This window comes from Castanea sativa, chromosome 6, assembly GCF_040712315.1.
Source record: "Castanea sativa cultivar Marrone di Chiusa Pesio chromosome 6, ASM4071231v1".
Taxonomy (NCBI): Eukaryota; Viridiplantae; Streptophyta; class Magnoliopsida; order Fagales; family Fagaceae; genus Castanea; species Castanea sativa.
Genome location: NC_134018.1, coordinates 33667419 through 33680859, shown reverse-complemented (window position 1 = coordinate 33680859; position 13441 = coordinate 33667419). Strand labels below are relative to the sequence as shown.

General features: G+C 31.9%; 1 protein-coding gene and 1 non-coding gene across 3 annotated transcripts; one reads left to right on the top strand and one right to left on the bottom strand.

Annotated features, from left to right (window-relative positions):
* Window positions 1-4543: 4543 nt before the first annotated feature.
* Window positions 4544-8641, bottom strand: LOC142638789 (BTB/POZ domain-containing protein At3g22104). Of its 2 annotated transcripts, none has more exons than XM_075812855.1 (3): window positions 7873-8641; window positions 5638-6747; window positions 4544-5367 (listed from the first exon to the last, which is right to left on the bottom strand). In XM_075812855.1, exons 1-3 carry the CDS (start codon window positions 7933-7935, stop codon window positions 4912-4914), a joined length of 1629 nt encoding a protein of 542 aa, XP_075668970.1. In that variant the 5' UTR covers window positions 7936-8641; the 3' UTR covers window positions 4544-4911. The 2 variants fall into 2 exon arrangements, with proteins under 2 accessions (XP_075668970.1, XP_075668971.1); XM_075812856.1 differs by lacking the exon at window positions 7873-8641 and adding an exon at window positions 6921-7228.
* Window positions 8642-8811: 170 nt separating this feature from the next.
* On the top strand, window positions 8812-8893 carry TRNAS-CGA (transfer RNA serine (anticodon CGA)). The gene has a single exon. It is a non-coding gene; the product is annotated as a tRNA-Ser (tRNA).
* The last annotated feature ends 4548 nt before the right edge of the window (window positions 8894-13441 follow it).

Genomic DNA, 13441 nt, shown 5'->3' with positions numbered 1-13441 from the left:
TGTTCTCAAATAGAAATTATGTAGTGTTTAGGTTATAAAGTTGGGCATGATAAGTTCCAATTCCAATTTATATATGGAAGTGAAGAAAAAAAAAAGTAAAAAAACAAAAAATGAATAAGCATATCCCACAATTTCATTTGACTCAACATCAACATGTGTGCAACTGGAAAGAAATGATCAAACATGAAAGAAGACATTAGCGTACAAAAGAGGATGCTAATCCAAATGAAGTTTTTTTTTTTTTTTGGCTGAATCAAATGAAGTTAGTTATATATATAAATGACTTTTGAGTTTGTACTTTGGGCATTGCATTTCTCCTTGAAAACGATGAGTCATGGAATAAGGTAGACTTGATTTTTTAAGGGTAATTCGCTGGAACCAAGAGAACGTAAATGAAATGCTGCAATCTTTTTTCTTAGACGTCACTCGACCTCCACTCCCAATTCCCAAGGTCTGAACTGAACACATATTATTTGATCCAAAATAATATTACCCTATTAAATTATTAATAGAAAAACATCCTGCATTACTCAAACTAATACTTCCGTTTGAGGTATTTAATGCAGGGAACGCTATGTTCAATGTGTTTTTTAGCTGCTGCTTCTACAATCGCCGGAATTAAAGCCACGTACTCTCTTATCAAAAAATAAACAAATAAATAAATCACCAACTCTAAAAACTTTCGGTGGAAGCAAAAAATTTGACTATGGAATGTGTGTGCTTTTATTTATTTATCTACTAATTTAGGAGGGAAAAAAAATACCTGGCCCATTAAATATTTAAAAAAAAGAAAAAGAAAGGGAACTAGTTTAGAGGAAAAACAATGTGTAAGGACTGAAAGAAGAATTGATAAGATCTGGGTATTGCAACATATGTAATTGCCTTCCATCTCAGTTATTATATAAATAAATAATATTAAAAGAAGTTAAAAAGTTAAAAGTGAAATGGTAAAAAGAAAAATTGTAAAATTGAAAGGAGTAATTGCATCTTACACAATACCCTAGTTACAAGGTATTACATTGGATCTTGATCTTCAAAAAAATTTATAGTTCTTACTTACATATATGAATTTTAAAAACATAATTATTAAAATGAAAAAATTAACTAATACCCTAAAGATATTAGTTTATTATATAATTTTAGAAACTCTTAATGAAAAATAAAAAAAAAAACTAAAAAAATTGATTTTCGTATCAAAACTATTTTTTTTTTTTTTTACGTTTTTTGAGTTTGACCCACCAACACAAAAATTTGGCTAGACACTCACCCATCATGACTTGCCACGCACTAGTATTGTAAATGTGGCTGGAATTAAATTCTTTTTTTAGAAGTAAATTGGGATTGAATAAATTAACTTTTGACAAAACTAATAGCATTATTTTTTATTTGAGATGGATTCAAAGTTATATTTGTATAATTTTACAAGAGATAATATATCTATATATATATATATATATATATATATATATATATATATATGCAAAAAAGAAAAAAAAAAGAAAAAAAAGCCTTATCTCGTGAAATAAAGACCACGGGTCACGAGGCCTATTACGTGAAGACCAGTGGTTGTGTACTTGTGCTCCACGAGAAACCTGTTGTCTACGCAGCCACGCGGTGAGCACGGAGTGAACTATTCTTTCGGCTTTTACTAAAGAGAAACCTGTTGTCTGTAGAAATTAAAAAAATAAAAATAAAATAAAAGCTCCTCTTTTGATAAAAATTTATGATTTTTTTTTTTTTTTGCTGAATGGTAAAAATTTATGAGTGTTACCTCTAGATGGTACTTTACCATACCTGCGAGCTCCTTTTTCAAAAATAAAAACGATAATGTTATGAGATTGCAAAAATGAGACAAATAATTGCATTTCTCACTCACCTTTTGCAACTTAGAGCATTCTCAATAACAATGATAAATATTATAAATGCTAAATTTTAATATCAAGTTTGTAAAAAACACCAAAAAACAAGCTACAACAAATATGTTAAACTAAAAAAAGAAAAAAAAGAAACTGGGAGATGAAAGTTTACTATAGCTCCAATCTTTAAAAAAAATTATTATTTTAATATTTGTGGTGGAAAATATGATTTGTGTATATTTTTATTATTTAATGAGTAGTTTATATTATTTTAAATGAAATGGTAAAAAAATAGAACTTTTGATGTTGAGTGTATTGTAAAATGAGTAGTTAAAATTGATAAAGTAACTTTTTGATATGCTAAATGCTAAAATTTTTAAAAACTTTGATGAGAATGCTCTTACTACCTTAGACAATATTTTTTTTCTTTTCTTTTTTTAATTTTTAATATAGTATGTATGATTTGAATAACATCATTTAATTTTTATAACACTTTTAGAAAGTATTTAGTACGATTATTTAAAAAATAATTTTTAATATTAAAATAATATTACACATATTCTTACATATTTTTCAACCCGTATTTCTACCAACCAAATGATGTTATTCTCTTGCCAAATGGATCTTGTTACCTCTAAAAATGTTTAAACATATATTGGCCCCCACAAAGCGTGGGCTGTACATGGGCCATGGCACCGGCTTCTTTTGTGACATAGTCGGTGCGAATATTCGTTTAAAGAAGTGAATAGTGATACATACTGAAAACATATTGTGCATGCCATGCTTCAGAGGAAATGAGGAATTCGAGGTACACCAAATGCAGTATATATCAGGTTTCCATGATTAAAGGTCACACTTATAAAATTCTTAATGCTTGCTTCATGTGGGGTTGGGGTACATGGGCTGTTAGATGGTCATGGTGAACACTTTTGTATATCAAGGTCAAAGGTTGCCCTACTTTGCGGTGCTTCTGTACATTGGCCTTACCATTGCAGGTCATTTTGTTGCTCAGAGTGGAGCAAGGGAAAACAAGTGGAAGGGAAGTAGGGCTGTTCTGTTTCTTTCTAATTCCTCCAAGTATATTAAAAAAAAAATTAAGAAAAATTAACGGATGTATTAAGTTATTGGTTTAAAATATATATTTTTAGAAACTTTTTAAGGTGAAGGAAAAAAGTAATTGATATTTTTGACAATTTTTTTAAAATTTTTCATGAAAATGATATTAAATTTTTTAAAAAGATAATCCATTAACAAATATACTAAAAAAAATTGTTATCCAGACCTTATTTTTTAATACATAACTTATTATTGCTGGGACAGCCTTATAATTCACCTAATCGATGAAAATTCTTCCATGTATAGCTGGGTTTTGCTGTTTGATTGGTAGCAATATGCTATCATTAGTTCATAAAGGGGATAAGAATCAGTACAATTGTTGATCTCGGTTTGTAGGCTACATTCAGGAGTGGTTGGAGATCCCCATCATGATGCTTGGTACTTCCATTGCTCTTCAATTTTTTTTTCCAGGACAAGTCAACTGCTACATTGACCATATTATCAAATTGCCATTTTTAATTTTTGTTTTGTTCTATTAGTTGACTGATTGTTGAAAACCTATGATAAATCAACTTAGCATTAACATGCCAGAGCCATGGTTTATATCTTCTAGTGTATCAAACAGGGCCGCTAACCAATTTGGAGGCATATATTTAAATGAGATATTTTTGTTATTACTTAAATAATATTTAACTAGTATTTAATATCATAATTTTTTATAACAAAAACTTATTCCTTTTATTTTGTAATATGCTTTTTTGGGGAGAAATGCTAAAGATATAACAAATTTTACTAAAAAAAAAAAATTCAAACAATGTAAAAATGAATGTGATTAATGACACTTTAAGAAGATAATATACAAATATTTGAATGAAATGATGTCAGGGATATTATAAATTTTACAACATATCATTAATCACAACAAATAATTCAAAAATATATTTAATAGGTTATTGATGTCCCCATATCATATTAATTGTCACATCAATTTGTAAAATTTTCAAATAAAATAAATAATATTTCTAGCATTTTCCTATCTGAATTATTTCTTGTGATTAGTGACACATATATTAGTAAAGGAAAATGCTAGAGATACAAATTCTTTTACAAATTGATGATGTGAAGAATGATTATAGGTAAATAAAAAAGTGATGTTATCGATGGGTTCAAATGAGAACCAGTAAGAAGTTAGTTACAACAACAGTTTGTAAAAATGTTGTAAAATAGTTTGTAAAACTCTAGCATTACTTAATACCTTGGGACTTCTTGAAAGTGGAGGAAAATTATAAAACTAATTTTTTTTCCCATATCTCCAATTTTTTTAAAAATATATATATATAAATTTTTGTCCCAAAAATTTGAGGCCTTCCACGAATAGGGGCCCTACGCTGTGGCCTAAGTGGCCTAGTCCTATGGCTGGCCCTTTCAAATTGTGACATTCAGTTTTCACTTCTCTCAACTCCAACTATCAATATATCAAAACTTAATAAAGCAAATTCACTGATGATGCTAGTAAATAGGCAAAGGGGATCATTTCTACAATTAATTAAGCGTGGGTAGTTTGCTCATGAATTTTTTTTTTTTTTTTTTTGATAGTGTTTTGTCATAAATTTGATTTCCATAATCATGCATAGCCTTAGAATTATTCCATTTGCCATTCATGCAGACCATTTGACAACTTGCACTACAGACTACAGTTGCCTCCATATCCGTGTCACATGGAAAAAGACTTAACAACAAAGACCACCTCAAAATTACAATGAAAAGGACTTCACCTTGAAATCTCTCTCACAACATTATAGAGAAAAATTCACTATTCTTTCTTTTCCCTTGACTGTACAACATGATCTCAATCTCTGTAAAAGAAACTACTCTCCCCAAATTTAGCTTTGTAGAAAAGAAAGGAAAAGTGTTAAAACACCCCCAAAAGAAAAAAACATTCCCCTTGCTATACAAATATAAATTACATCAGCAATGCAAATAATATGCAAAAGTTGCATCATGAACAAAGTCTGGGCAAGGATCTTGAATGACCTTGGCTTGATACTCTTGATTTCATGATCTTTGCCATCTGCGTTTGCATTTTTCTACAAACTTTTTCCAATTCCATAACCCTCCATTGCATTCCTTGCAAATGTGCTTTGAGTCTCTCATTATCAGATATAACATCAAGTTTCCCAGCATAAAGCACAACTTGTTCACTGGTTTCATCTTTCTTTCCCTTGCTTCTAATTTCAATCGAAGTACAGGACAAATCAGAGTCCTGTTGAGAAATTTTCTTTCCTTGGAGTAGGCTTTTGAGTTTGTACTGCTGAGAAACAACACCTTGGACAGTAGCTTTTGATGGAAATTTTGTGTTCTGAGAAAGGTGTACGCAAATTTCAGCTGAGAGCTTCTCATAATTCAATGCACAACATATCTTTAACTTATCTTCATCTGGCAATCCTGCATGTACCTATGAAAAAATAGATTTAATCCAAACACACCCGATAAGAAAGTGTTGGATTTGAAAAAAAAAAAAAAAAAATCAAGTTTATAAGCTATTGGATCCAACTAGAATTCAATGGTTGTATATATGTTCCTATGTCAAATTAACACTTAACAAAATATGCATGAGAAAATTATTAAACTCACTATCCAATATTTTGATAGTACTTAAAGAATGATACGCTATAAAAAGATACATAATTTGCAACCCTAAGAAGTTTTTGAGATCAAGTACTACCTCTAGATACATGTCCATAGCTCGGTAAAGTTCATCATAAGAGTCCCTAGCTGAATCAGGCAGGGCCATGGCTACAGCCTGGAACTTTGAAGGTTTTAAACAAGGATCTGGGGCTACTTCTGCCATATACAAATCCATCAGGCTTGCAACTTTCCTCAATCGTATAGCAGATAATTGACTGCTTCTTCCATTTAGAAATGCTTTCAGAAATCTCAGGACAAGATTTACATCATATAAGTAATTAATCCCATAGGGAGAAGGAACAAGCAGATTATCTAATGTTGCTTGATCCAACTGTGAACCAATCATACTCTCCAATTTATTCTTGCTGCTTTTGTTTATGTTCAAACTCATAGAAACTCGAAGAATCCGAAATAAACTCTTGTAAGAAACAGAGCTCCAATCAAGAGTATAAAGCTTATCAATCACAGTTTCTACAATTTTTCGCTTCTCATCAGATGTGGCAGTATAAAACTTTGACTTATGATAATAAAAGAGGAACCTACTAATGATGACATGGTTAAACTTTCGTTCGACCATTGATTTTACCAACATTTCAACCAGATTAGGACCCAGAATCAAAAGATCTTCATACCACCAAGTTGCTCGAGAGGAGCTGGTCTTTACACTCTCAGTGCTTTTAGTGTCGCAAGAAAACCGAAACCCAGAGCTGTCCGGGGAAGAAGTAGATGGACATGGACTTGCTTCATTAGTCAAAGCCAGCCTGCCGACAAGAGAATCCAAGCATTTCTGAAGTATGACTGAAGAATTCACATCTGGAAGAAGATCCTGACATTGCTTCAAAGCAATCAAAAGCTCGGACCATGTCCAATAGTTGATCTCCTTAAGTGATTTATCTGTTTGTTCTAATAAATTATGGGTTCCAGAGATGGAATTGTTCATTTCCATGAATTGTGCAGCACAATGCAGGAGGCATATATTGTAAGGACTTATTTGAGTCTTGCCATTGTTGTAACAGAACCTAGACATGAGCTCAAAACTCTCTGCTCCTCCAGGAAAGTCATGGAAAATCACTTTAAGATTTCTCGTGGTACCTTTTGTCTTACCAAATAATTTGCTCAATCTACCCGAATATGAAGTAATAATTTTCTGCAAAGGCCATCAGGAAATAGAGTTAAATCAGAAATATCAAAATTAATACAATTCTTGAATAAAAGAACAAGCCAACATCAATGCCCTCCCATAAAAGATACAGAATATTTATCACTGTAAAAAAACTAAAAGAAATTAAAACCAAGTATAGCAGGTTCAAACTGACTAACATGTACCACAGGAGATATAATAAGGACAACCATCAATCATTTAACAATGAAACCTTTCACAATACTTTAAGTAAACCAACCAAAAGAATGGACTCATTGAATGATTTTAAAACAAAAAAGTGAGATTAAAAGGAAGATTCTACATCAAACCCCTGCAAAAAAGCTCGCAGAGATCGTTAGAGACAATAAATTTTTGAGGACAACAGGTAAAAGATGCCTTCTAATTGCCCCAGCAAAAGAACGGATAAAAAGAAGTAATAAATGCTAGGAAAGCAACCCTTTGTCTTCTTAAAAGGAGTGAATAAAGCAAATAAAGGTGAGAACATTTCAGACCCATAACAACAGCATTAAATGAGAAAACAAGCAATACAGAATGCCTTGTCGTTAACTTGATAGCAAGCAGCCATAATACATGAAGGAAAGCTATGAACCTATGTCCCACATCACTGCTTTATTAGGTGCAAATTTAATGGTGGACGGGAGAGACACATTTATAATCATTTAAGGCATTGAGGAGGACACCGTGAAGAATAAGGGAAAAAACCAACCAAAAAAAAAAAAAAAAACAAATTGCAAGGGAACGTACGAATCAGGAAAATGTAAAACTAATGACCAAAAAAAATGGCATAAATTCTGCCTTTGACACACGCATAATAATCAAAAAAAGAAAAAAAAAATGATATAATTAGCTATAATTCTACAGTTAAAACAAAATCAGAACAAGTTACCACAAAAACAAGAAAAAACTCAGATCAGCACATATGTGAATAGCATTGGGAATTAAATGTAGAAGAAGCAATTACACAGATGAAACTCAGTTGAAGCATAGTTAACCAAACTAATAGAACAAAAGTTGAGGCTTGGGAGTAAACATGGCATTTTACAGTAATAATTGGCAGAAAGAAAAATATTTTGAAAACAAAGAAATAGAGAAGTATAGCATGAAAAGTACCTTGTCCACCATGAAAGTCTCTTCCCCATTGACATCCACTTCAAGATCACAGAAAATTTCCATTATAATATAAGAAAAGCCCAACTCAAATCAAGATTCCTTTTTTGGAAGTTGCATCAGAAAGAAAAGAAAAGAAAAGAATAGAAAAAAAAACTTTAACAACCCAATAGAGACAGAGACAGAGACATGAGGTGGCCAAATGGGAAGTGAGGAGGTGCAGACAGAGACATATTCTGAGATGAGAAAGAAGACAAACACAAAGAGATAAACTGACTTTGCTGCTGCAACGAGGTGGGTACTATGGTATTAGTGTATTACTCAAACTGGTGCATGAGAGCAATGGGGTTCTCAACTGGGATACAGAGACAAAGACTCAGAAAGAGTGTAAAAAAATACAAAAAAGGCAACAAGGTGGATAATAAGACAGAGAAGCAAGATATATAATATAAGACTTGTTGAATTAATATATCAGAAAAGAAAAAAACAGTTGGACTGTGTGAGAGAGAGAGAGAGAGAGACTAGTGACCACTAAGCTCTACCTGACATTCCTATAAAAATATACATATATCTTACTTAGAGAAAAAATAGCAATAGTTTATTGTGTATATTTGTGATTTTCTTTGAAACTTAAGAATCAAGCTTTCTTTCTTCCTGGCTTCCCTCCTCTCATTCCATGTTCATCGCTGCAAATCTCTATAGCTGTGCACCCACTATGCCATTATTTTACTCTCTCTCTAAAAAGTTAAGCGTAATGACTAAAATGCCATATGGCTTTTTTTAAGAGTGGTTTTTGGACCAACTATTTCAGTGGGTGCTGGTCCCATTGATAGATCCATCTCTTTGCCCAACAATGGATCATGTTGGAATAGGAACCCGTATATTCCCAACTCATTGGAATGTTGTCAAATAATTATGTTTTCATCGAAGCGGAACCAGCGGGTCGATATGTCCGAGTGGTTAAGGAGACAGACTCGAAATCTGTTGGGCTTTGCCTGCGCAGGTTCGAATCCTGTTATCGACGTCCCTGTAGTTAGCCTTTCTTGAGTTTTTCCCTCCTTGTTTTTGGTATAAAATTATGAATAACCAATTAAAAAAGAAGAAACATTACTGATGAGGCTTTTTGCCTTTGGGGACTAAAAACCTTTCCTTTTCTCTGTTTTTTTTCCCGATAGTTTGAGAAAAAATTAAAGGAAGACAATCTTAAAATAAAAAGGGAAAAAAGAAAAAAAAAAATACAATCTAGATCTTATATTTCTTGATTCAAAATTTTGATTTGGAAAAACTAAAAAATAAATTATGTGGCCCTTGCTCTTTTTAAAATTTTATAAAAAAAAAATCTATTATATCTTTTAGTTAGGGTTATAAATGAATTGTGTTGTTCGTAAACAATTTTGGTTTGGTTCAAGGAAAAAAAAAATTACATTTACTTATTTAGCAAAGAGTAAAGTTCAAGCTCATTTTTAAACTCAACTATTAAATGTGACAAATTCAAATATAATAATGTGTTCATAAATAAGCTCGTGAGTATGAGGTTTGATTTAAGTATATTTCATGTTATATTTGTTATATGTAAATATATGTTTATACATAACTTGAGATTGAATTTCTACATTTGTAAATAAGTTTTTATGACATCATATTATTATTTGTAATCTATTGATAATAAAAATAATTCACTTTGTAGTAAACATTGTCTAAAATTTTTAAGAATTCAATATGGATGAATCTAATTTTTATAGTTTTATAAATGAAAATTATTCTATCAAATAAATTGAAATAATATAATTTTAACTATAATTTAATTATTAATTATTTGTGAGGGGTAAAAATGACTAAATAATTTTAACAATATTTTAGTTATTAATTTTTTTGAGAAAATATTTATTAATTGTTAGTATAGATGTGGAGGGGATAAAATATTTTAGTCATAATGTTTACCATATATGGGGAAAGAATACATTACTTAAGTAACTCATGAAGAAGTTTGTTTGTTTGTATTTTCTTTTCTTTTTTTCTTTTTTTTGTGAGAAGAAAAAAAGAACTTTGGGCTTATTTGACAAGAAAATAACCAAAGTTTAAACATTTAATTTAGTTTGGGGATGAGTTTATGCTTGACTTGTATTCGAATCAAATTAAATGAAACTATTTATGAACTTTTAATATTTTGTTCGACTTGTTTATATTTATACTTTTTAAATCTAAAGTGATGTATACAAGTAGAAATAAAAATCACGAACATAGTTGCCTTTAAAGGAAAGGAGTAGGGGACGAGTTGAACTTACAACTTGCAAGGCTTGCAACACATAGACTGGGGATTGTGGATTCCAGAATGTCAAAATCATTAACTAAAATCTATATAAAAATAATAATAATATATAAATGAATGGAAAAAAGTTTTAAAAAAAAAACTAAAAATCTTAAATTTTATGGACCTTACTGTAATTCTGTTCGTTCTATTTTGGTGTGGTTGGATATAAGATTTGTAGGCAATACTTGGACACACAATAAAATTTAAAATTCTACCGCATAAAATTCCTTATTTAGGAGAGTCATAAAAAGAAATATCAAAATTTTTTAAAGAAATATTAGAAAAAATTTAGGTTTGCAAATTCCAAGTGACTCTACTTTCACTAATTAGTAAATTAATTTGATATTATTTTTAACAATATATTTCCTAAAATTAAGGGATAATATTTAATAACTATTCAATGTAGATAAAAACTTTATCCTTTAAATTTCAATAAATTTAAATTCTAGTCAAAATAAAAGTCTAATATAGAAAATTATAAACTTAAATTGCAAATAACAACCCACTTTTGAAGAACAACTTTAAATTATTCATAATTTTATACTGAAGAACTATAAAACAAAAAAGCTATAAACAACATGTTCAAATTATAGTCAACACACCATTCAATTTCTCACCAACACTGTTTAATTTGTCAATAGGTTGTGTAATTCTGTTTTGGGTAAATTGCAAATTGCACCTCTGAAGTTTGGGGTTGACTAGATTTTACACCCTAAAGTTTCAAAAACTTGATTTTACACTCTGAAGTTTAGTTCTGTTAACAATTCACACCATACGATTAGTTTCTACTGTTAAGTGACACATGTATATGCTGATTTATTTTATTTTTACCAAATCAGCCCCAAAACTATTTGTTTCATTGAAAAATAAAAACTTACTTGCAACTATACAAACGGTGCCCTTTTGCCTAAGCTAAAACACAAAAATTCAATCCTAAAAGTACACCGTTTCAGCCTAATACTAAAGTCTCAAAATAATCACTCGTATCATCAGCTATTCCCAAATGTCTGAGCAAGCCTCATCATGAACCCATCCACCTGAAAGGTACCGCCGCCGGCAGCTCATCGTGAAAAAACCAATTATTTGTAAAAAAAAAAAAAAAAAACCAATCATCTATTAGGTGTAAAAAAACCAATCATTTGTATAAATAAATATTAAAAAAAAAAAAACAATCTCATTCCAATATGGAAATCTATTAGATGTAGAAATCATCTACGCAATAGAACAATCATGGGCTTGCCTAACCAATCAACAATAATCCAAGTGCTTAACCACATGAATTAGTTTAGAACTCAGGTCAACACTCATGGGTTTGCCTAACCAATCAACAATCATGGGTTTGCCTAACCATTCAACAATAATCCAAGTGCTTAACAACCTAATCTTAAGTCGACACAATGCGAGCTTTCCTATACCATAATTAGTTTAGAACTTACAGTCATCATCATAATCTTTTACACAGGTCTGTAATAGTGAATATAAACAGTAATCAAAACTTAATTAAAAAAAAAAAGAATTATGAAAAATCATCAATAGCTATGAAAATAGCCTAAACCATATCATATCAAACAGTAATCAAACCTCACCATTGTTGTGGCTATTGCTATGGTTATCGCTGGGCTGATGGCTGAGGTTCACAGAAGCTGAGGACGTTTGTCAGGTTCATGATGAGGCCGGTGCCGCTGCCGCTGGGATGATGGGTTCACAATGAGCCGCTGCTGCCGATACTTTTCAGGTGGATAGGTTCACGATGAAACTTGCTCAGAGATTTGGGAATAGCTAATGATATGAGTGACTGATTTGAGATTTTAGAATTAGGCTGAAACGGTGTAGTTTTAGGATTCGATTTTTTGTGTTTTAGCTTGGGCAAAACGGTACCGTTTGTATAGTGTCAGGTAAGTTTATATATATTTTTTTTATTGAAATGACATGGTTTTGGGGCTGATTTGGCAAAAATAAAACAAGTCAACATGCACATGTGTCACTTAACAGCAGAAACTAACCGTAAGGTGTGAATTGCTAACGGAACTAAACTTCAAGGTGTAAAATCAAGTTTCTGAAACTTTGGAATGTAAAATCCAGTCAACTCCAAACTTCAGGGGTGTAATTTACAATTTACCCTTTTGTTTTTAATTAAGACATTGAAATTTTGTGCACACCATGTGTATGACAAAATGCCTTACTTTTGCATTAGTTTGTAGCCACTTTATGGTTTGTGCATCTTGGTTTTAATTGCTACTGGTTATTGACTACTTTTTGTTATGTATCAATCATAAGTTATGATGATATGAAAAATATTCTGTTTGTACCCAACGATCGGAAAAAGATATGTTTGGCCAAGTCATTGTTGTCTATATTAAAGGATGAAGAGACTCTTAGATGTCAGTTCTGCTAAATAGCCAATGTACTTAATCAGTAGATTTGATTTCGATTGCCAGATTTTCAATTGATATAGAAATCATGGAAGGATGGATTGTTGTTCTTTTCAAATTTTTTTAATAAAAGCCTTATGGTCAAAGCGCAATTTGTCATCGTTACTTTCAACTTTCAAGCATTCAAATTTAGATAGCTGCTTGGTAGATCTTTGTTTCTAAGAGCATCCACAGCAGTGGAGCTAAATAGCTATATTGCTATTTTAGCTCCACTCAAACCCCAAAATCCCTCCTGCAGCAGTGGAGGCAAAGCTAAAAAATTTTAGCTTTGCGCTACAGTGCTCATGTATTAATACATGAGCACTGTAGCTAAGAGTTATAAAAAAAAGAATTTTTTATTCGGGCCCCGATTAAAATAACTCAAACAAAACGCCTTTCTCTCTCTCTCTCTCAGTCACTCTCATCTTTGTGTGCACTGAAGCTTTCAACTCTCTCAACTCTCATCTCTTCTCTTTCAACTCTCTCAACTCACTCAAGCTCACCGCCGCCGGCCCGTCACCGACCCACCAGCTGAGACCCACGCCGTCCGAAGCTCTCAACTCTCTCAAGCTCACCGTCGCCGAGACCCACTAGCTGAGACCTACCGTCACCGACCCACCAGCTGAGACCCACTGCCGATCAACCCTCTCAACCTCAGACCCACTCCGTCCCAAGCTCTCAAACCCACACCGTCACCAACCCTCCAAGCCGCCGATTAGCTCAGACCCACGCCGCTGATCCTTATGAGTTTGATCTGGGTTTTTGGTTGAGTTTGACCGCCGATCCTTCTGAGCTCATCGCCGATCCTTCTGGGTTTTACTCCATTTTCTTTCCTTTCTTTTATCACCGT

Bases quoted from the DNA above. Each gene is read 5' to 3' on its own strand.
- LOC142638789 (XM_075812855.1), bottom strand. From the start codon at position 7,935: ATGGAAATTTTCTGTGATCTTGAAGTGGATGTCAATGGGGAAGAGACT. The intron at 6,748-7,872 runs GTACTTTTCATG...TGGCCTTTGCAG, and splicing joins AGACTTTCATGGTGGACAAG to AAAATTATTACTTCATATTC. The intron at 5,368-5,637 runs GTAGTACTTGAT...ATTTTTTCATAG, and splicing joins CTATGGACATGTATCTAGAG to GTACATGCAGGATTGCCAGA.